Below are 22,945 nucleotides of genomic sequence, written 5' to 3' on the forward strand. Positions count from 1 at the left end.
GTTACTGAGGTGTCCGACACCTGCTCACCCAGTCAAGACACCACGGAGCCTCTCCGTCCCAGCGCTCAGTGCTAGCTCCGCAGCCCTGTCCCCTCATCCGCACCTCCTCCAGTACACCCAAACATACTCTGGTGTCGCAGACACCCAGCAGCTGGTCTCCATAGCCAAAAGGCTCCCAGGAGGCAGATCCAGAAGTCCACAAAAAAAAGCACCACAGAGGTCACGAAAGTGCCACCCCTTGTCACACAGTCCCAATATGCCAAAAAATATAATAAGACATGAAAACAAGAGGGAAACACAAAAGGATGACACAAGAGCACAGAGCTCCTGCCTACAGCAGCGCCATCTTGGGAAAAAAAAAAAAAAAAAAAAAAAAGCACCGCCGGCAAATAGCATGTTAGCATCGATTAGCGTAGCATGTTCGCATCGATTAGCTGGCAGTTAAAATTAACAAAACTCACCTTTGTGATTTCGTTGACTTAATCGTTGCAAATGCATCTGCAGGTTATCCATACATCTCTGTGCCATGTCTGTCTTAGCATCGCCGGTCAAATGTGGAGACACTCTGGTACATTCAATGGGGGTCTGGCGGCAGATTTCTTGCCAGTGGTGCAACTTGAATCCCTCCCTGTTAGTGTTGTTACACCCTCCGACAACACACCGACGAGGCATGATGTCTCCAAGGTTCCAAAAAATAGTCGAAAAAATGGAAAATAACACAGCTGAGACCCGGTGTTTGTAATGTGTTGAAAATGAAAATGGTGGGTGTGTTACCTCGGCGACGTCACATTCTGACGTCATCGCTTCCAGACCGATAAACAGAAAGGCGTTTAATTTGCCAAAATTCACCCATTTACAGTTCGGAAATCGGTTAAAAAAATACATGGTCTTTTTTCTGCAACATCAAGGTATATATTGATGCTTACATAGGTCTGCTGATAATGTTCCCCTTTAACAACTCCTATGTGTATGTTTCATAATAAATTTGTCAGAATTCCAGTGACTTCATCTATACATAAAGTACCCTAAACAGTTTCATCTTGTAAGTTGCACTTTGATGTTGTTTTATAAAGTAGATAGATAGATAGATAGATAGATAGATGGATGGATGGATGGATGGATGGATGGATGGATGGATGGATGGATAGATAGATAGATAGATAGTACTTTATTTATTCCGTCAGGAGAGTTCCTTCAGGAAAATTACAATTTTCAGCACAATCCCATTCAAGATCAGACAAACATTACAGGGAGACAGAACAGGATCGCTGACGGGTCTGCCGGCTTCCAGCGCCCCTTACAAAAAAGATTAGATACAGGTAAACAAGGGGGGTGGAGGGGAAGAAAAAAATAGAAGATTAAAATAAAATTAAAAAGTCGGTCTTAGCCTAGGCCCTGGAGTGGGGGTGCAGACTGAGGCCAAGGGAAAAAAAAAAAAAAAAAAAAAAAAAAAAAACACACAAAAAAGTAGAGCCGTGAACAACATGTAATACGTCCTGTTCATACTTAAACTTAAACATATTTTTTTATTGGTCGCAATTGTATTATTATGATTAGGGTGAGAAGCTCTGCCATCCGGGAGGAACTCAAAGTAAAGCCGCTGCTCCTTCACATCGAGAGGAGCCAGATGAGGTGGTTCGGGCATCTGGTCAGGATGCCACCCGAACGCCTCCCTAGGGAGGTGTTTAGGGCACGTCCTGGGAAGACCCAGGACACATTGGGAAGACTATGTCTCCCGGCTGGCCTGGGAACGCCTCGGGATCCCCCGGGAAGAGCTAGACGAAGTGGCTGGGGAGAGGGAAGTCTGGGCTTCCCTGCTTAGGCTGCTACCCCCGCGACCCGACTTCGGATAAGCGGAAGATGGATGGATGGATGGACGATTTTTATTTACCAAATTTTTTTTTTACTTTTTATTCAACCGTGTTGCTTTTTGCACTATTTTGTTCAGCTCACACATTGTTTATGTTCTTGGTTTGTTTTAACCCTTAAAGCACTTTGGTTCGATTTCAAAGTTGCTGTAAACGTGCTAACTAAATAAAATTGACTTGACTAAACTAAGTCTGAATGCAATAACTCTCACTAGAGGTGCGTGATCCATTCATCCATCCATTTTTCTACCGCTTAGTCCCCTTTGGTGTCGCGGGGGGTGCTGGTGCCTATTTCAGCTACAATCGGGCAGAAGGCGGGGTACACCCTGGACAAGTCGCAGCCTCACCACAGGGTGCGTAATCCATATGTTGACATTTTTGTTGCGATCCGTGACTCGGATCTTCACATGTTTATTTTTACATCTTTGTTTCATTCTCTTTCTGACCCACTTACTTCCTGTTTAGTCCGTTACCATGGTTACACATTGAGTTCACCTGCTCCTCGTTTTCTACACACACCTGGTTCTACTTGATTACTCCCTATATGAGCCTTCCTCTTTTCTTTGTTCAGTCTGGGTGCATAAGAGTTGCTCACATGCAACAAGTGACGACTGCTTTTCTCGGTACGTTTATTCTTGCTAGCTCATATGCTAAGCCGCCTATCTTTTCTTAGCTCACATGCTAATTGTTTTTTTTTCTACATTTTTGTGCTTTCATGCCGATTCTAGTTTTCTGTTTGTATTTCCTAGTTTTCATACTAGCGTTTTTGGTTTGCCTTTTTATTAGCTCCAGTATTTCTGTTCGGATCTCTCTTTTTGTTAAATAAACCTTTTAAGATCTTACCTTTGTTGTGTTCACGTCAACGCATCCTCGAGGGAATCGAACCCGGCACCTCGATGCCCACCAATCCTTACAATCCCCCCCCCCCCCCCCGCCCAAAAAAATGGCCCACTGTGAAACTCGATTTTCAGTTGACATTTTGGTCTCATAAAGTTAAACTGTAAATAAATATTAATTTCCTAAATACCAATTTTAATTGAACCCATTGATCAAACACATTTTTTTTCCATGCAGTTCTGTGTTAGAGAACAGCAAGAGTTGCAAAATATACTTCAACAAATACAATTAAGTAAATTTCTAAGGGTTATAGTGCATTTTGGTTCATTCTCGGATTATAAACCCAAAGCCAATTGTCCCTAATTTTTTGTGAGTGTATTTTAGGTCAGTGGTTCTCAAATGGGGGTACGCGTACCCTTGGGGGTACTTTTAGGTATGCCAGGGGGTACGTGAGATTTTTTTTTTTTTAAATATTGTAAAAATAGCAACAATTCAAAAATCCTTTATGAATATATTTATTGAATAATACTTCAACAAAATATGAATGCAAATAAACGGTGAAAAGAAATGCAACAATGCAATATTCAGTGTTGAGAGCTAGATTTTTTCTGGACATGTTGCATAATTATTGATGTTAAAGATTTTGTTTTTGTGAAAAAATGTTTAGAATTAAGTTCATGAATCCAGATGGATCTCTATTACAATCCCCAAAGAGGGCACTTTAAGTTGATGATTACTTCTATGTGTAGAGATCTTTATTTATAATTGAATCACTTGTTTATTTTCAACAAGTTTTTAGTTATTTTTATATCATTTATTTTCCAAATAGTTCAAGAAAAAACACTACAAATGAGCAATATTTTGCACAGTTATACAATTTAATAAATCAGAAACTGATGACATAGTGCTGTATTTTACTTCTTTATCTCTTTTTTTCAACCAAAAATTATTTGCTCTGATTAGGGGGTATTTCAATTTTTAAAAAATTCACAGGGGGTACATCACTGAAAAAAGGTTGAGAACTACTGTTTTAGATTATTTTTGTTTTTGTTTTTTTTTAGGGGTAAAAAGGCAGAATAGTGTTTGGAATGCCGAAGCACACATTTTTTGTTTACAACATACACCATGTACCACTTCATTTATTGGCCGTTCTTTCAATTCAAGTTTTAAGTGTATATTTACTTCATATGAATTGATTTAAACCTTACAAATAGACACTTTTTAAAAAAGATAACCCTGTGAGAATCTTAAAAAACACACTCACTCGTTTGCTGCCATCTGCTGTTCAGGTTGTGTATTATAGCAAACGTCCTTAAGTTGTAAAACTGATTATTACGAGTAAAAAAACAATGAGGTTGAGTTTTAAAAAAATCTCTACTGAACTATATTGCTATAAGACTACCTGCCACATATTAATAACACTAAAGATGACAAAAGCTTTAGAAAAATATAAACACAAATACACTGTGCCTTTAAATAGAAACAACAGAGAACTACAGGAAGTACAGTGAACTATAAAGATTTCCCAGCGACGACATCATCAAGAATATTCAACAAAGTAAGTGCAAATACAACGTTTTGTTCATTTCTTTCCCAGATGTTCATAAATTTAGTTGAGTTTTAGTTTATAATAATGTGCTTGTTTTGAACATTATTATTCTGAGCGTGCATGCCTCGGTGAGCGTTACAGTACAGTGGAAGTATATAACATCAATAGAGTCATAAATGATGTATTACTCAATAAGCATCGCGTGAAAATTAATTGAATAAAGAATTATTTGTCAACTGTTCCTGATTATTTAATATATATTGGATCAAAAAATGTTTTCGCGTTTTACTTCCGGTATATCGTCCACAATGACGTGAACTCTAACAAGAACAATGTCCTTAAATAAAATAAAATGCTCGTTTTTTAAATTACACAAATGTCCTAGCCGTGTCCTTTTATTTTCTTATTATGACTCATACTAGAGTGCTTTAAAAGACTCACAAACACATTTATTTGACTAACATATGTAATAAATTACTTTTAAAAACATATACTTCCGGTATAACGTCCAATAATAAAGTGAAGTCTTAGATTACAAGAAAAAAAATCCATAAATATATATTTATGAATTTCTTTTCTGCATTTGTCCTTTTACACGTGTACATATTATATATGTAATAAATTAGATTTAAATGCATTTAGTTCTGGTATATCTTCCAAAATAAAGTGAGGTCTTAGATTACAAGAAACAATTAAAAAACAACAACTACTAAACGAACCTAAAACATGACTTGTTTTATTTTTGCGGAAAATATTGGACACAATGTGTTGTCTTTTTCATCATTTATTCTCTACAAAAAACTTCCGTAAAAGGAAAAAAAATGTCCCACAGATACCCATTTTATATATATATATAGTTTGATACACACTTAAATTAATTGCCAGAAATAGCCAATTTGCCTATAATAAATATATATATATATATATATATATATGTATATGTATATATATATATATATATATATATATATATATATATATATATATATATATATATGTCATACATCATGTTATATAAAGGGGAAGACATTGTAGCAGACATGACTGGTGTCACTTCATAAAATGTCGTTCCGCCTCGGCGTCAACATTCTAACTTCCGGTATTTTTTTGAACTTCCGGCTTCACTTTGCAGGAGGTAAACATTATATTCAGTATTATTTAACGCAGGGGTCAGCAACCTTTTTGAAACCAAGAGCTACTTCTTGGGTACTGATTAATGCGAAGGGCTACCAGTTTGATACACACTTAAATTAATTGCCAGAAATAGCCAATTTGCCTATAATAAATAAATATATATATATATATGTATATATATATATATATATATATATATATATATATATATATATATATATATATATATATATATGTATTTATCTCTCTCTCTCTATATATATATATATATATAGATTTATTTATAGATGTATTTATTATAGGCAAATTGGCTATTTCTGGCAATTAATTTAAGTGTGTATCAAACTATATATATATATATAAAATGGGTATCTGTGGGACATTTTTTTTCCTTTTACGGAAGTTTTTTGTGGAGAATAAATGATGAAAAAGACAACACATTGTGTCCAATATTTTCCGCCAAAATAAAATAAGTCATGTTTTAGGTTCGTTTAGTAGTTGTTGTTTTTTAATTGTTTCTTGTAATCTAAGACCTCACTTTATTTTGGAAGATATACCAGAACTAAATGCATTTAAATCTAATTTATTACATATATAATATGTACATGTGTAAAAGGATATATATATATATATATATATATAGATTTATTTATAGATTTATTTATTATAGGCAAATTGGCTATTTCTGGCAATTAATTTAAGTGTGTATCAAACTGGTAACCCTTCGCATTAATCAGTACCCAAGAAGTAGCTCTTGGTTTCAAAAAGGTTGCTGACCCCTGCGTTAAATAATACTGAATATAATGTTTACCTCCTGCAAAGTGAAGCCGGAAGTTCAAAAAAATACCGGAAGTTAGAATGTTGACGCCGAGGCGGAACGACATTTTATGAAGTGACACCAGTCATGTCTGCTACAAAGTCTTCCCCTTTGTTTTAAACCCTTCATAATTCCATGCAAACATGAACAGGACGCAGCTGAAGCGCTCCAGTATTTTGAGGATGGCCGGCACGGAAATAGTGGACCAAGACGGACTCGTAGAGACCTTCGTGTTCCGCGCTTTGAGGATCGCGGCCGTGGTGGCGCTGTACTGGTTCATCTCCATCACCATGGTGTTCCTCAACAACCACCTGCTGGACAACCACGACCTGGACGCGCCGCTCTTCGTCACCTTCTACCAGTGCCTGGTGACGGTGGGACTGTGCTGGCTCATGCAGTTGTTGTCTGCCCTCAACCCCAGATTGATCGACTTCCCGTCGGTGAAATTGGACCTGAAGACGTCCCGGGAAGTTCTGCCCCTGTCGGTGGTCTTCATCGGCATGATCACCTTCAACAACCTGTGCCTGAAACATGTCGGCGTGGCTTTCTACACGGTGGGAAGATCCCTCAGCACGGTGTTTAATGTGCTGATGTCATACATCATCCTCAAACAGACCACTTCCTTCAAAGCCATATCTTGCTGCGGGCTGATTCTTGGTATGTATTCATGGATCAATCAATCAATCAATCAATGTTTATTTATATAGCCCCAAATCACAAATGTCTCAAAGGACTGCACAAATCATTACGACTACAACATCCTCGGAAGAACCCACAAAAGGGCAAGGAAAAGTCACATCCAGTGGGACGCCAGTGACAATGCTGACTATGAGAAACCTTGGAGAGGATGTATATGCAGTTACTGTAGGGCCGGGCGATATGGCCATTTATTAATATCTCGATATTTTTTAGCCATATCATGATACACAATATATATCTCGATATTTTGCCGGCATAGCTCGGTGGGTAGATAGATAGATAGATAGATAGATAGATAGATAGAGTTGTGGTGGTTCTTTTGGTTCATTTACATATAACTGCCACTAAGACATTTTCCCCTGCATGTAATTGATAGTGGCGTGTCACCACACCAAATTTAAAGCCACCAATATTATAGGGACGGCGTGGCGCAGTGGGAGAGTGGCCGTGCGCAACCCGAGGGTCCCTGGTTCAAATCCCACCTAGTACCAACCTCGTCACGTCCGTTGTGTCCTGAGCAAGACACTTCACCCTTGCTCCTGATGGGTGCTGGTTGGCGCCTTGCATGGCAGCTCCCTCCATCAGTGTGTGAATGTGTGTGTGAATGGGTAAATGTGGAAGTAGTGTCAAAGCGCTTTGAGTACCTTGAAGGTAGAAAAGCGCTATACAAGTACAACCCATTTATTTATTTATTTTATAGATAGATAGATACATAGATAGTACTTTATTTATTCCGTCAGGAGAGTTCCTTCAGGAAAATTACAATTTTCAGCACAATCCCATTCAAGATCAGACAAACATTACAGGGAGACAGAACAGGATCGCTGCCGGGTCTGCCGGCTTCCAGCGCCCCTTACAAAAAAGATGACATACAGGTAAACAAGGGGGGGGGGGGTGAGAGAAAAAAAATAGAAGATTAAAATAAAATTTAAAAAATCGGTCTTAGCCTAGGCCCTGGAGTGGGGGTGCAGACTGAGGCCAAGGAGAAAAAAAACAACAACTCATAGCCATAGTACACATCCCTCTTCCATGTGTGTAAGAGAGTGGCCGTGCCAGCAACTTGAGGGTTGCAGGTTCGATTCCCGCTTCCGCCATCCTAGTCACTGCCGTTTGTGTCCTTGGGCAAGACACTTTACCCACCTGCTCCCAGTGCCACCCACACTGGTTTAAATGTAACTTAGATATTGGGTTTCACTATGTAAAGCGCTTTGAGGCACTAGAGAAAAGCGCTATATAAATATAATTCACTTCACTTCACCTTGCATGAACACTTGATGCATATAATCACAGCAGTATGGTGATTCTATATGTCAATCAATCAATCAATCAATGTTTACTTATATAGCCCTAAATCACTAGTGTCTCAAAGGGCTGCACAAACCACAACACGAACCACTACGACATCCTCGGTAGGCCCACATAAGGGCAAGGAAAACTCACACCCAGTGGGACGTCGGTGACAATGCTGACTATGAGAAACCTTGGAGAGGATGTATATGCAGTTACTGTAGGGCCGGGCGATATGGCCATTTATTAATATCTTGATATTTTTTAGCCATATCGTGATACACAATATATATCTCAATATTTTGCCGGCATAGCTCGGCGGGTAGATAGATAGATAGATAGATAGTACTTTATTTATTCCGTCAGGAGAGTTCCTTCAGGAAAATTACAATTTTCAGCACAATCCCATTCAAGATCAGACAAACATTACAGGGAGACAGAACAGGATCGCTGACGGGTCTGCCGGCTTCCAGCGCCCCTTACAAAAAAGATGACATACAGGTAAACAAGGGGGGGGGGGTGTGGGGGGGAGAAAAAAAATAGAAGATTAAAATAAAATTTAAAAAATCAGTCTTAGCCTAGGCCCTGGAGTGGGGGTGCAGACTGAGGCCAAGGAGAAAAAAAACAACAACTCATAGCCATAATACACATCCCTCTTCCATGTGTGTAAGAGAGTGGCCGTGCCAGCAACTTGAGGGTTGCAGGTTCGATTCCCGCTTCCGCCATCCTAGTCACTGCCGTTTGTGTCCTTGGGCAAGACACTTTACCCACCTGCTCCCAGTGCCACCCACACTGGTTTAAATGTAACTTAGATATTGGGTTTCACTATGTAAAGCGCTTTGAGTCACTTGAGAAAAGCGCTATATAAATATAATTCAATTCACTTCACCTTGCATGAACACTTGATGCATATAATCACAGCAGTATGGTGATTCTATATGTTAATCAATCAATCAATCAATGTTTACTTATATAGCCCTAAATCACTAGTGTCTCAAAGGGCTGTACAAACCACAACACGAACCACTACGATATCTTCGGTAGGCCCACATAAGGGCAAGGAAAACTCACACCCAGTGGGACGTCGGTGACAGTGATGACTATGAGAACCTTGGAGAGGAGGAAAGCAATGGATGTCGAGCGGGTCTAACATGATACTGTGAAAGTTCAATCCATAATGGATCCAACACAGTCGCGAGAGTCAAGTCCAAAGCGGATCCAACACGGCAGCGAGAGTCCCGTTCACAGCGGAGCCAGCAGGAAACCATCCCAAGTGGAGGCGGATCAGCAGCGCAGAGATGTCCCCAGCCGATACACAGGCAAGCAGTACATGGCCACCGGATCGGACCGGACCCCCTCCACAATGGAGAGTGGGACATAGAAGAAAAAGAAAAGAAACGGCAGATCAACTGGTCTAAAAAGGGAGTCTATTTAAAGGCTAGAGTATACAAATGAGTTTTAAGGTGAGACTTAAATGCTTCTACTGAGGTGGCATCTCGAACTGTTACCGGTAGGGCATTCCAGAGTACTGGAGCCCGAGCGGAAAACGCTCTAATTAGCATGCGCTAATTATATTAAAACCTAGTCTAAAACCAAATCTAGACGCCAAACATCCCAGAATAAGCTAGTCCGGTTACTTTTAGACCTCCACCCCAGATCACACCTCAATCCAACCCACTTCTCCAAAGTGGGCTGGCTCAGGGTGGAGGACAGAGTAAAACAACTTGCACTGAGCCTGGTCTATAAAATCCGCTACACCTCCTTGATACCGAAGTACATGTCAAACTACTTCCTTAACGTAAATGACCGCCATAACCACAACAGCAATGTTCAGATGTGAGGAGCTCCACAACCCGTGACGTCACCCGCATATCCTCCGCTACTTCCGGTACAGGAAGGGCTTTTTTTGTCAGCACCAAAAGTTGCAAACTTTATCGCCGATCTTCTCTACTAAATCCTTTCAGCAAAAATATGTGTCAATATCGCAAAATGATCAAGTATGACACATAGAATGGACCTGCTATCCCCGTTTAAATAAGAACATCTAATTTCAGTAGGCCTTTAAATCAAAATAAATTGGTATTTGCTTGGAAAAAAAGTTGCATCCCTGTAAAGACAAAAGTGCAAAATGAAAATGAAATTATATATTTTTTAATCATATAAAAAGTCTTACTTCGTAATTCATTCACTCAATGATAATTCTGCAATATTCGTAGGTATTGACCAAGTCTTTCATGCAGCATCAAGAGCGCTAGCCTCCATTAACTGAGTCAAGCTGCCATTATTTTTATTATTTACTAAAAATAACACTGAAAATCATCTCTGAATGAGCAATATTAGGATACCGTGTTTCCTTGAATTGCCGCAGGGCATAAAGTATGCGCCTGCCTTGAATTACTGGAGAGTCAAACTCGCTTCTCAAAATAATTAGCGCATGCTTGGTATTACCGCCGGGTCAAACTCGTGACGTCACGAGTGACACTTCCCCAGTCATCAGTTTCAAAATGGAGGAGGCTGATTTCAATGCCGGTAATTTGAAATCGCATAAAGGGAAGAAGATTAAGAGCTATTTAGTAGGATTTAAGGTCCAAGCTATTGAATACCGGTATGCTAAAAAGAACAGTAAGCTAAAATGTTTCATTAATATACATGTGGAGGCGAAGATGGCGGCAAGGAGACGGCGAGCGAGCGGAGAGGAGGAGCGGAAGAGCAACCTGGACTGAGGTTTTATTGAAAAATAAACAAAGTCAAACTGCTCAAGCCATGTCCTTCCTTGGTGGTCCTGGGAACCCGCAAGACGACGGCTTGAGACCGTCACAATACCGTAGCTGCGTCTGTCCAATATGAGTCATTAAATGACTCCCGCCTCCTGGTGGTAGAGGGCGCTATCAATCAATCAATCAATCAATGTTTATTTATATAGCCCCAAATCACAAATGTCTCAAAGGACTGCACAAATCATTACGACTACAACATCCTCGGAAGAACCCACAAAAGGGCAAGGAAAACTCACACCCAGTGGGCAGGGAGAATTCACATCCAGTGGGACGCCAGTGACAATGCTGACTATGAGAAACCTTGGAGAGGACCTCAGATGTGGGCAACCCCCCCCCTCTAGGGGACCGAAAGCAATGGATGTCGAGCGGGTCTAACATGATACTGTGAAAGTTCAATCCATAGTGGCTCCAACACAGCCGCGAGAGTTCAGTTCAAGCGGATCCAAGACAGCAGCGAGAGTCCCGTCCACAGGAAACCATCTCAAGCGGAGGCGGATCAGCAGCGTAGAGATGTCTCCAACCGATACAGGCGAGCGGTCCATTCTGGGTCCCGCTAGTGATCCTTCTTGCCACTACTCGGCTGCAGAAGAAGTGAGAACGAGTGACGTGATATGTGCTGGGACGGATATGACAGACTTTCTGATAGCAGCTTTCTAAACTGGACTTTCAATTAAAGCAGGAGGTAATAAAGGAAGATCTCCATCGAGACAGAGAGACTTTTAAAACTGAAGAAAGATAAGGAAGACTTTTATAAACAAGTTAATCGATGATTTTGATCAGAAGGAGCTGGCATGGACTATATTTATAAGTAAAGGTAAACACCATAATAAAATTTTTTTTTATTAAATATGCTTTTCATGATGGTATCCTTACATCACTCAAAGTTTTACTGCATGCCTTTGGTAAGTGCCGGAGTGAGAAGCGGTTTTAAGATACTTAGCGCATGCTTACTTTTACCGCATGCCTTTGGTAAGCGCAGGAGTGAGAAGAGGTCCATCCATCCATTTTCTACCGCTTATTCCCTTTCGGGGTCGCGGGGGGTGCTGGCGCCTATCTCAGCTACAATCGGGCGGAAGGCAGGGTACACCCTGGACAAGTCGCCACCTCATCGCAGGGCCAAGAGGTTTTAAATTAATTTGCGCCTCGGCGGCAATTCAAGGAAATACGGTATTTCAATCAATCAAAGTGTACTTATACAGCCCTTAGTCTGAAATGTCACAAAAATGTCCCCTTTTCGGATTCAGCTCCACATAACTCTGGTTTTTAATCTCCTCAGGTGGATTTTGGCTGGGTGTGGACCAGGAGGGCCTAGCAGGCTCCCTCTCCTGGTCAGGTGTTTTCTTCGGAGTGCTCGCCAGTGCTTGCGTCTCCCTCAATGCCATCTACACGAAAAAGGTGATGCCCGCGGTGGATGGCAATATTTGGAAACTGTCCTACTATAACAATATCAACGCTTGCATCCTCTTCCTCCCGCTCATCCTTGTGTTCGGAGAGCTGGGCCGCGTGGCCAATTTCAGTCGTCTGGCCGACGCGGGTTTTTGGGGCATGATGACGCTCGGAGGAGTGTTTGGCTTCGCCATCGGCTACGTCACAGGCCTCCAGATTAAGTATACCAGTCCGCTGACACACAACGTCTCAGGCACAGCAAAGTCCTGCGCTCAGACTGTTATCGCGGTAGTGTACAACTCCTCCAGTAAAAGCCTTCTGTGGTGGACGAGTAACATGTTGGTTCTCTGCGGTTCTTCAGCCTACACATGGGTCAGGAGTCGAGAAATGAAGAGGACTCCCACTAAGCAGCCTCAGGATTTCACCACAGAAAAACTTCTCGGTGAGAAAGGCAACATAGGGGTATAAAACACTCCTTTAAGTGACACCTCGTGGGAAATACGTTTTTTTTTTTTAGGATACAGGACTTGAAATTTGCGGGGATTAGAGGCTTTGACAGACTGTGGGTTTACAGAGATTGTATTTTATATAGCTTTGTATTTAATTCTATTTGCTAGTGTTTGGGATATGCTGTCCAATTACCTATACAATGAAGGACTTGAATAATTAATATAACAGTTCAGAACACAGGGGAATTTGTTTTTATTTACCATATTTTCTGGACTATACAACACTCTGCGATATAAGCCGCACACACGAAATGTTTGAAGGAAAACATTTGTATCCATATATTATCCGCGTCAGACTATAAGCTAGGGCTGGGCGATATCTCGATATCTTGCGGCCATGTCGCGATACGTGATATATATCGCGATATTTCGCCTTAGCCTTGAATGAACACTCGATGCATATAATCACAGCAGTATGATGATTCTACGTGTCTACATTATAACATTCTTGTTCATACTGCATTCATATATGCTTATTTTAAACTTTCATTCCGAGACGGAGAAATCACAGCTAAGTAAATTTAGCAAAACTGTATTTATTAAACAGTTATTAAACAGTGGCACAAACATTCATGTCATTTCCAAAACAGAACGTGCAAGATTATCAGAGACATTTTAAAACCAGCTATTAGTGCACTTTTGTGCATGATGTCACTAAGATTACATATAAAAAAAACACTAAAGTACAGAACGCCACTACAATAGTTAAAAACAAATTAAAGTGCACTTTTGTGCATGATGTCACACAAGAGATTTCAATAACTGTCAAATAAAAATGAGGTGCATAATAGGAAATCAAACAGTCTATGTCTTTCGTTCTGTGGTAGGTTCCCGCGGACGTTATCTCCTGTCGTTCATTTTTTTTCATACGGTGTTGATCTAGAAATTGTTGCTTAGGCATTTTGTGGGTGTGGCACGGAACGGAGATGTTGACATGCAGAGTTTCAAGCCCTCTTTATTTTCTAGCGCAGTGGTTCTTAAAGAGGAACATTATCACCAAACCTATGCAAGCGTCAATATATACCTTGAAGTTGCAGAAAAAAGACCATGTATTTTTTTAACCGATTTCCGAACTCTAAATGGGTGAATTTCGGCAAATTAAACGCCTTTCTGTTTATCGGTCTTTTAGCGATGACGTCAGAACGTGACGTCACCGAGGTAACGCACCCGCCATATTCATTTTCACATTACAAACACCGGGTCTCAGTTCTGTTATTTTCCGTTTTTTCGACTATTTTTTGGAATCTTGGAGTCGGTGTGTTGTCGGAGGGTGTAACAACACTAACAGGGAGGGATTCAAGTTGCACCACTGGCAAGAAATCTGCCGCCAGACCCCCATTGAATGTACCAGAGTGTCTTCACATTTGTCCGGCGATGCTAAGACAGACATGGCACAGAGATGTATGGATAACCTGCAGATGCATTTGCAACGATTAAGTCAACTAAATCACGAAGGTGAGTTTTGTTGATGTTGTTGACTTATGTGCTAATCAGACATATTTGGTCACAGCATGACTGCCACCTAATTGATGCTAACATGCTATTTATGCTAGCTGTATGTACATTTGAAACTAGATACCCACATTTATTGCGAAACAAACACTTACCAATCGACGGATTTAAGTTACTCCAGTGTCACAAGATGCGAAAGTCCTGATCGTTTGGTCTGCACATTTTACCGGCGATGCTAATAAGGCAGCCATGCTATGGGCCACTTCATTAGGTACACCCACGCTATGGCCGAATAGCGTCAATAGCTTTTCGCTCAATAGCTTCAATTTCTTCTTCAATTTCGTTTTCGCTATCTGCCTCCATACGCCGACCATCTGTTTCAATACATGCGTAATCTGTTGAATCGCTTAAGCCGCTGAAATCCGAGTCTGAATCCGAGCTAATGTCGCTATATCTTGCTGTGGTAACCGCCATGTTTGTATTGGCAGCCCTGTATGACGTCACAGGGAAATGGATAGTGGTTTCGAAGATAGCGAAAATAAGGCACTTTAAAGCTTTATTTAGGGATATTCCGGGACCGGTAACATTTTGAAAAAAACTTCAAAAAATACAACAAGCCACTGGGAACTGATTTTTATTGTTTTCAACCCTTTTGAAATTGTGATAATGTTCCCCTTTAAAAACCAATTAAAGTGCACTTTTGTGCATGATGTCACACAAGAGATTTCAATAACTGTCAAATAAAAATGAGGTGCATAATAAGAAATCAAACAGTCTATGTCCTTCGTTCTGTGGTAGGTTCCCGCGGACGTTATCTCCTGTTGTTGATTTTTTTTCATACGGTGTTGATCCAGAAATTGTTGCTTAGGCATTTTGTGGGTGTGGCACGGAACGGAGATGTTGACATGCAGAGTTTCAAGCCCTCTTTATTTTCTAGCGCAGTGGCTCTTAACCAGGGTTCGATCGAACCATAGGGGTTCGGTGAGTCCACCTAAGGGGTTCGGCCGAGGTCAAAACACACCCGACTTTTCGTGTGAATACAAACTTCTCCCTGTTGGCATATTACGGATACAGCAACAGCTGATTGATTTGCAGGTGTGTAATTTGTTGTGAGTTTATGCATCTTGTTTGAACAAGATGATGTTCATGCACGGTTCATTTTGTGCACCAGTAAAAAAATATGGTAACACTTTAGTATAGTGAACATATTCACCATTAATTAGTTGCTTATTAACATGCAAATTAGCAACATATTGGCTCTGAACTAGTCATTACGTACTAATTACTAATTAATTGGGCATGGCCTTATTATAACCCTAACCCTCTAACCCTGACCCTAACCCTAACCAAATAACTCTAAATTAAGTCTTTATTACTTAGAATATGTTCCCCTAGTGTCCAAAAAACTCAAAATTAAGTCTTTGTTACTTAGAATATGTTCCCCATACTAAAGTTTTACCAAAATCATACAACTTTGTCCTGAATTTGCAATTTTTTTTTTTTTTAATTTTTCACTAAAGAATAGTACAGTGAATGCGCATATGAAACTGGTGGGGTTCGGTACTTCCAACAAGGTTAAGAACCACTGCTCTAGCGGATGACTTTTCAAATGATGCTACATTAGCAGTAATGCTACTTTTCGTAGCAACGCTTTTGCCGCATAATTGTTCAACATCTTCCCGCTTGAAGCCAAACCACCGCCAGACGATGGACCCTGTGCTGTTTTTCTTGGGAATGAATTATTCCTCCATTTGTTACCAGATTCGCACCTTCTCTCTCTCGTATTACCACTCGCAGTGCACCATTAGCATCACAGCTAATGTTACCCATGTAGCTACTTCTCTGCTCGGGGAGGGCCTGTGATGTTGCACGTGTGACGTATGTAAGAAGATGCGCTTGTTTGTCTCTGAGAAAGAGAGACACGGGAGAGTGGGAAACGCATGCAGCGTAACGCCCACAACTAAAAGCAACTGTGTGAGAACATATACTTGAATATCACGATATAGTCATTTTCTATATTGCACAGAGTTAAACCCGTGATATATCGATTATATCGATATATCGTCCAGCCCTAGTATAATATAGTTGTATACTTTGTGAAATTTGTTATTTAAACGAAAATATTTCCTAAATGTTTATTTACATCCCTGAATTGTTTCCAATTGGTGTCTGTAACACGGCAGTAAAACGGCTGACCAAGCAAAACAGAAGTCATCGTCATGGATCCACTAGCTGCGGATTTAGCTCTCCAATAAGCTAAAAAAAACTCAATAACTCCACTGTACTGTTTTTGGTGAATTAACCGAGGAGTTTGTGGAATTGAAACAATACAAAAAGAATGCGGTTGTAAGTTAAAGGTGCTGTTTGCAACTTCCTCACTGCAAAAAACTTGACAAGAAAACCAATAGCTGGCTTATGTTAACATTAGCAGTTTAACAGAACGCCTTTGTATGACAATTTTCTATATTTTTTACAATTACAAAGTTAATGTACTATGTTTGTTATACAACATGTACGCGCATGGAGGCCGTGCACACATACAAAAGCAGTCGAAGAGAAGCAACAATTTGTAGTCATGTTATGATAAAATATACATTGACAGCTAACACTACCTATCCAAATTGCTATTATTAGTTAACACCTAAAGCTAATGCGCGTGCATGTGTTACCTACGTACCTAAATTCTGTCATTACGTATGAGGGCGGGAGTTACTGTGTAAAATACAATGGAAAGTTAGCGCCTTCTAGGCATCTGTGTAAATGTTGCCAACAGCCCCTTTAATAATACTAACACAGACACTCGTAGACATGTTAGCTAACGCTAATGACGCTAGCTGCATTACGTTGCTATAGCACAATGGTTCCCAAACTTTTGCAGGCTGGCGCCCCCTTGGCTCCCTAGTGAATTCCTAGCGCCCCCCCACAGACACATATGGAAACAAACACCTCTTTCTTGATATTTGGTATGCTGCAATTTGAAAAGAGAAAGGTTAAACACAAATGTGTATTTCACAAATAAAACCCAATTTAGTTAACCAATAGCTTTTATAATTTGGTCAGGTGACTTGTGTAGAACTGTGTGTAGAACCTTTCTTACTGCTGGCAGAATAAGCTCTTCTCCAATTGTATGAGGCTTACCAGATCTAGCAATCAGCAAAGAGATGTATGACGCTCGCAAACCGTCAGTAGATTGTTGTAAAATGCTGTCAAATATATTTCCGATGGTTTTCCGTTTCCGAACGTTGTCTCGGAGTGACTGAAAATATGCCAAGTTTTTGTCTGCTTTATCAGAGTGCATTTTCTTTAAATGTTCCAAAAGCTTCGAAGGTTTCATAGCTTCATTTGAAAACACTCTATCACACAGTAGACACATTGGTTGCTGTTGGTTGTGTGGTGCTGCGACAAATCCATATTTCAGATATTCCACACTATATTGCCGACACTTCTTTTTTGTTTGCTGTACCAAGGCCATACTTTATTCTGGAACAAAAAAATAAAACCATGTAAAATACAGCATTTTATCGCATTTCATAAATAGGCCTACTTAAAGACAAAAATGACAACATTGAAGGTATGTAAAGCAATTTACCCTCTCACGTATTCATTTTCTTCCATTTACTCACAGAAAATGGTGGCGGACGTGATCTAAGGCACGCCACCCTCGCCACCCACACAATGACACACGCGCGAACACGCATATATGCACACACACACATGCACACACAGGTACAAAGTCATATACATTCCTAACAATATATATCAGTGAATGCACCACCCTAACCAGCTCAACACAACACGGCGCGTTCTGGCGAGTCCCCAATTTCATGTTGACTTGAACTCAAGATGATGTTGACCGCCAGAATGCGGTTTTTATTATAAGATAAAATTCTGAACATTACAAGCTTGAAATTACAAACCTGAGCTTTTGCTTTTGTAATCTATGCTGTCGGATCTGACTGGGCCAGAGCGGCGTGTGGTAACCGGACCCTGATGCGTCGTCCACTGACTCGTCCTGCTGCACGTGTTGTGTACAAATCGTCAAACAAACGTTCGAACTTCTGACTTTGACTTCGGACTGCCGCCCCCCTACCGCCCCCTTCTTCCTCACCGCCCCCCCAGATCTTTCCACTGCCCCCAGGGGGGCGGTACCGCCCACTTTGGGAACCACTGCTATAGCACGTGTGCAAGTATGCATAAAACACTCCAACAGACATCACACATGCAACGGTTTAGTCTGTGTGAATTGCTTAAGTTAAACTGTGAAATGTTGCTTAGGGGGATGAATGAAGAATGTTTTTGAGCAAAATTGCTATGGACGGTTTTACTTCCGGTTTAAGGCATTAAAACAGTAAGTACATTTTCAACCTGCAGTGAGCGAAATTATCCGAAAGATGGTGCCGTAGCACAAGCAATATCACACAATGTCAGTCCTTTGCGTGGGTTTGATGAAAACTATCGAACACAAAACATCATGGTAATTAGCGAGGGGTGGTGGTGGTGTGGGGGGGGGACAATAAATTAGCCGCAACGCTTTGTGAGCCGCAGAGTTCAAAGCGTACGAAAAAAGTTGCTTTTTGCAGTCCGGAAGTTAGGGTATACTGTATCATACCAATATATATTGAAAGAAAGTAAGAGTGATTACGTTTTTTGTTGAGTTAATTAAGAACTTAATTGAACAGGGTTCATGTATAGAAAAGTTTGTATAGTATAGAACAGGGGTCACCAACCTTTTTGAAAGCAAGAGCTACTTCTTGGGTACTGATTAATGCGAAGGGGCTACCAGTTTGATACACACTTAAATAAATTGCCAGAAATAGCCAATTTGCTCAATTTACCTTTGTTATTATTAATAATTAATGATATTTATTTTTGTGGAAACACTGATCATCTTAATGATTTCTCACAATAAATATATATTTTTGATGACATGTTTTAAATAAGTTAAAATCCAACCAGCACTTTGTTAGAATATATAACAAATTGGACTAAGCTATATTTCTAACAAAGACAAATCATTAGTTCTTCTAGATTTTCCAGAACAAATTTTTTTTTAAAGAAATTCAAAAGACTTTGAAATAAGATTCTACAGATTTTCTAGATTTGCCAGAATATTTTTATTTTATTTTAATCATAATAAGTTTGAAGAAATATTCCACAGATATTCTTCGTCGAAAAAACAGAAGCTAAAATGAAGAATTAAATGAAAATGTATTTATTATTCTTTACAATAAAAAAAAGTAATTTACTTGAACATTGATTTAAATTGTCAGGAAAGAAGAGGAAGGAATTTAAAAGCTAAAAAGGTATATGTGTTTAAAAATCCTAAAATCATTTTTAAGGTTGTATTTTTTTCTCTAAAATTGTCTTTCTGAAATTTCTAAGAAGCAAAGTAAAAAAACAAGTTAATTTATTTAGACAAGTGAAGACCAAGTCTTTAAAATATTTTCTTCGATTTTCAAATTCAAATGCAAATGTGTGCACAATTTCAACAAACCAACAATACAAACTTAAGAAGTTTCACTTGTTTACATTTGCACAGAAGACAATAATTTTCGCAGGACTATTATCAATGTGAACAAGACTCCTAGGTACTTGAACTCCTCCACTTGGGGCAGGGTCTCCTCCCCAACCCGGAGATGGCACTCCACCCTTTTCCGGGCGAGAACCATGGACTCGGACTTGGAGGTGCTGATTCTCATTCCGGTCGCTTCACACTCGGCTGCGAACCGATCCAGCGAGAGCTGAAGATCCCGGTCAGATGAAGCCATCAGGACCACATCATCTGCAAAAAGCAGAGACCTAATCCCGTGGCCACCAAACCGGATCCCCTCAACGCCTTAACTGCGCCTAGAAATTCTGTCCATAAAAGTTATGAACGGAATCGGTGACAAAGGACAGCCTTGGCGGAGTCCAACTCTCACTGGAAATGTGTCCGACTTACTGCCGGCAATGCGGATCAAGCTCTGGCACTGATCATACAGGGAGTGGACCGCCACAATAAGACAGTCCGATACCCCATACTCCCTGAGCACTCCCCACAGGACTTCCCGAGACGTTGTATCGATCCGTTGTGGTGAAGAAGGAGCTGAGCCGGAAGGCAAAGCTCTCAATTTACCGGTCAATCTACGTTCCCATCCTCACCTATGGTCATGAGCTTTGGGTCATGACCGAAAGGATAAGATCACGGGTACAAGCGGCCCAAATGAGTTTGGGTCTCTCCCTTAGAGATAGGGTGAGAAGCTCTGCCATCCGGGAGGAACTCAACGTAAAGCCGCTGCTCCTCCACATCGAGAGGAGCCAGATGAGGTGGTCCGGGCATCTGGTCAGGATGCCACCCGAACGCCTCCCTAGGGAGGTGTTTAGGGCACGTCCAACCGGTAGGAGGCCACGGGGAAGACCCAGGACACGTTGGGAAGACTATGTCTCCCGGCTGGCCTGGGAACGCCTCGGGATCCCCCGGGAAGAGCTAGACGAAGTGGCTGGGGAGAGGGAAGTCTGGGCTTCCCTGCTTAGGCTGCTGCCCCCGCGACCCGACCTCGGATAAGCGGAAGATGGATGCAGCATTTTAAATGAGCTTACCAGTTGTTTATTTTACTCCTGTTCGTTTGTTTTACGTTTGGTCGGGGGGGGGGACATAAAGAACAGCAGTTTATTTTAATCAGCCCAATTTTACTCTTGCCAAACTCATCTCGCGGCTCACATGTTTGACCCCCCTGCCCTAAACAGTACTGGACATCAAACAAACATATCAAGGGGATGCCACCCTGCCGACACGCACACACACTGTCACTAGCGCTGTGGTGCACTCACAGTTTGCAATCACAAAACTCCTTTACTTTGACAGCCGGGTGACAACAATGATTAGGAATAAAAAATATAATCTACTTCGCCTTGTCGGTTAATCTTCTTTGAAGGAAGAAAGAGGCGTGGGGAGGCAGTTTCGACAACGCTGAATGTTTGAAACCACACATCGTTAGTCCGTTGCTTTCTTTGGACTTGCAGCTAGCCGAACTAGAATGATGTATTAAAAAGGCTGAAACGCGATAGGTGGGTGGAAAGGTACGTAGACAAGGGTCTTTGGGTCTTTCTTCTTTGGTTCGTAAATCCTAAAGTTCTTACAATGAGGGGTTTGAAAATCAAGGTTCCACTGTGCTTCAAATGCTTCATGTTGGGTTTGTTGTTGAAATAAAATATTTGGTATAGTACTGAACAATTGTGCTCTCATTTAATATGACAAGTGCCTCTTAAATGAAGTATTATTGATGGATGTACAGTCTAACGCAGGGGTCGGGAACCTTTATATTTTAAAAAGTATTTCCATGAGAGCCATATAATATATTTTTTAAGACTGAATACAACTAAATGTGTGCATTTTTGAGTAAGACCAACATTTATAATAAGTCTCTTATTCCTTTTAATAACATGGTTATTCTGAAGCTAACCAAAAAAAAATTAAATACTTCTTACCATTAATACGACTTCTTGAACAGGTGCGGTAGAAACCGGATGGATGGATTAAAATGCATGAGAATGTTTTATATTTTGAACGTTATTCTTGACACTGTGATTGCCAGCGGAATTAGTCATTATTTACTGTTATTTATTTATTATTTATTGATAAGCAATATCAGCTATGATTTATCTGAGAGCCAGATGTAGTCATCGAAAGAGCCACATCTGGCTCTAGAGCCATAGGTTCCCTACCCCTGGTCTAACGCTTAAATAAAATCTGACAGGATCTAGGAAAAAAAAACATGCATCCCTGGGGAGGACATAAAACTAAATGCAAAATATTTAACAAACTTTTGTTACTTGACGATAACAAAACAAAAAAAACAGGCTCTTAAAAACGGCGAGACGTTGTAAAAATGTAGATTGTACAAGGCAAATATTAAGAGTATAATTTTGGGAAATTCTTTTTAAGTCGTGAAATATTGTGTGCTATACAACCTCCAAGTTGCTGTTTTTTGTGTCATTAGACCAGTTGCGTTGTTAAAATTATATTACAGTGGAATTAAAGCACATACAGGTAAAATGTGACAGAAAAAAGTTGCAAGCTGTTTTTTTTTGTTTGTTTGTTTAAAACTGCCATTGATCCAAAAAAATAATGATGAATAAAATCAATGAAATATTGACCTATTAAACCAGGGGTGTCAAACTCAAATACAGAGTGGGCCAAAATTTCAAACGGAACAAAGCCGCGGGCCAAGGTTGAACAAATGAACCTTTTAATAGATTGGATTAGATTAGATAGTACTTTATTTATTCCGTCAGGAGAGTTCCTTCAGGAAAATTAACATTTTCAGCACAATCCCATTCAAGATCAGACAAACATTACAGGGAGACAGAACAGGATCGCTGACGGGTCTGCCGGCTTCCAGCGCCCCTTACAAAAAAGATGACATACAGGTAAACATGGGGGGGGGGGAAGAAAAGAATAGAAGATTAAAATAAAATAAATAAAAATAAAAATCGGTCTTAGCCTGGGCCCTGGAGTGGGGGTGCAGACTGAGGCCAAGGGGGAAAAAAACCACAACTCATAGCCATAGTACACATCCCTCTTACATGTGTGTAAGAGGGAAACATCAAACATCAAAGAACACAGAGGACATTAAAGACATTAAAGCAGC

At 40.4% G+C, this 22,945-nt stretch overlaps 1 protein-coding gene across 2 annotated transcripts; it reads left to right on the forward strand.

Annotated features, from left to right (window-relative positions):
- Positions 1-4,185: 4,185 nt before the first annotated feature.
- Positions 4,186-21,520, forward strand: slc35c1 (solute carrier family 35 member C1). 2 transcript variants are annotated; one of them, XM_061887455.1, is made up of 3 exons: positions 4,186-4,263; positions 6,357-6,862; positions 12,245-21,520. In XM_061887455.1, the coding sequence occupies exons 2-3, from the start codon at positions 6,388-6,390 to the stop codon at positions 12,820-12,822; spliced, it is 1,053 nt and encodes a 350-aa protein (XP_061743439.1). In that variant the 5' UTR covers positions 4,186-4,263; positions 6,357-6,387; the 3' UTR covers positions 12,823-21,520. The 2 variants fall into 2 exon arrangements, with proteins under 2 accessions (XP_061743439.1, XP_061743438.1); XM_061887454.1 differs by lacking the exon at positions 4,186-4,263 and having other exon boundaries at positions 6,252-6,862.
- Positions 21,521-22,945: the final 1,425 nt, after the last annotated feature.

The sequence above is a fragment of the Nerophis ophidion genome, linkage group LG25 (assembly GCF_033978795.1).
Source record: "Nerophis ophidion isolate RoL-2023_Sa linkage group LG25, RoL_Noph_v1.0, whole genome shotgun sequence".
NCBI classification, from domain to species: Eukaryota; Metazoa; Chordata; class Actinopteri; order Syngnathiformes; family Syngnathidae; genus Nerophis; species Nerophis ophidion.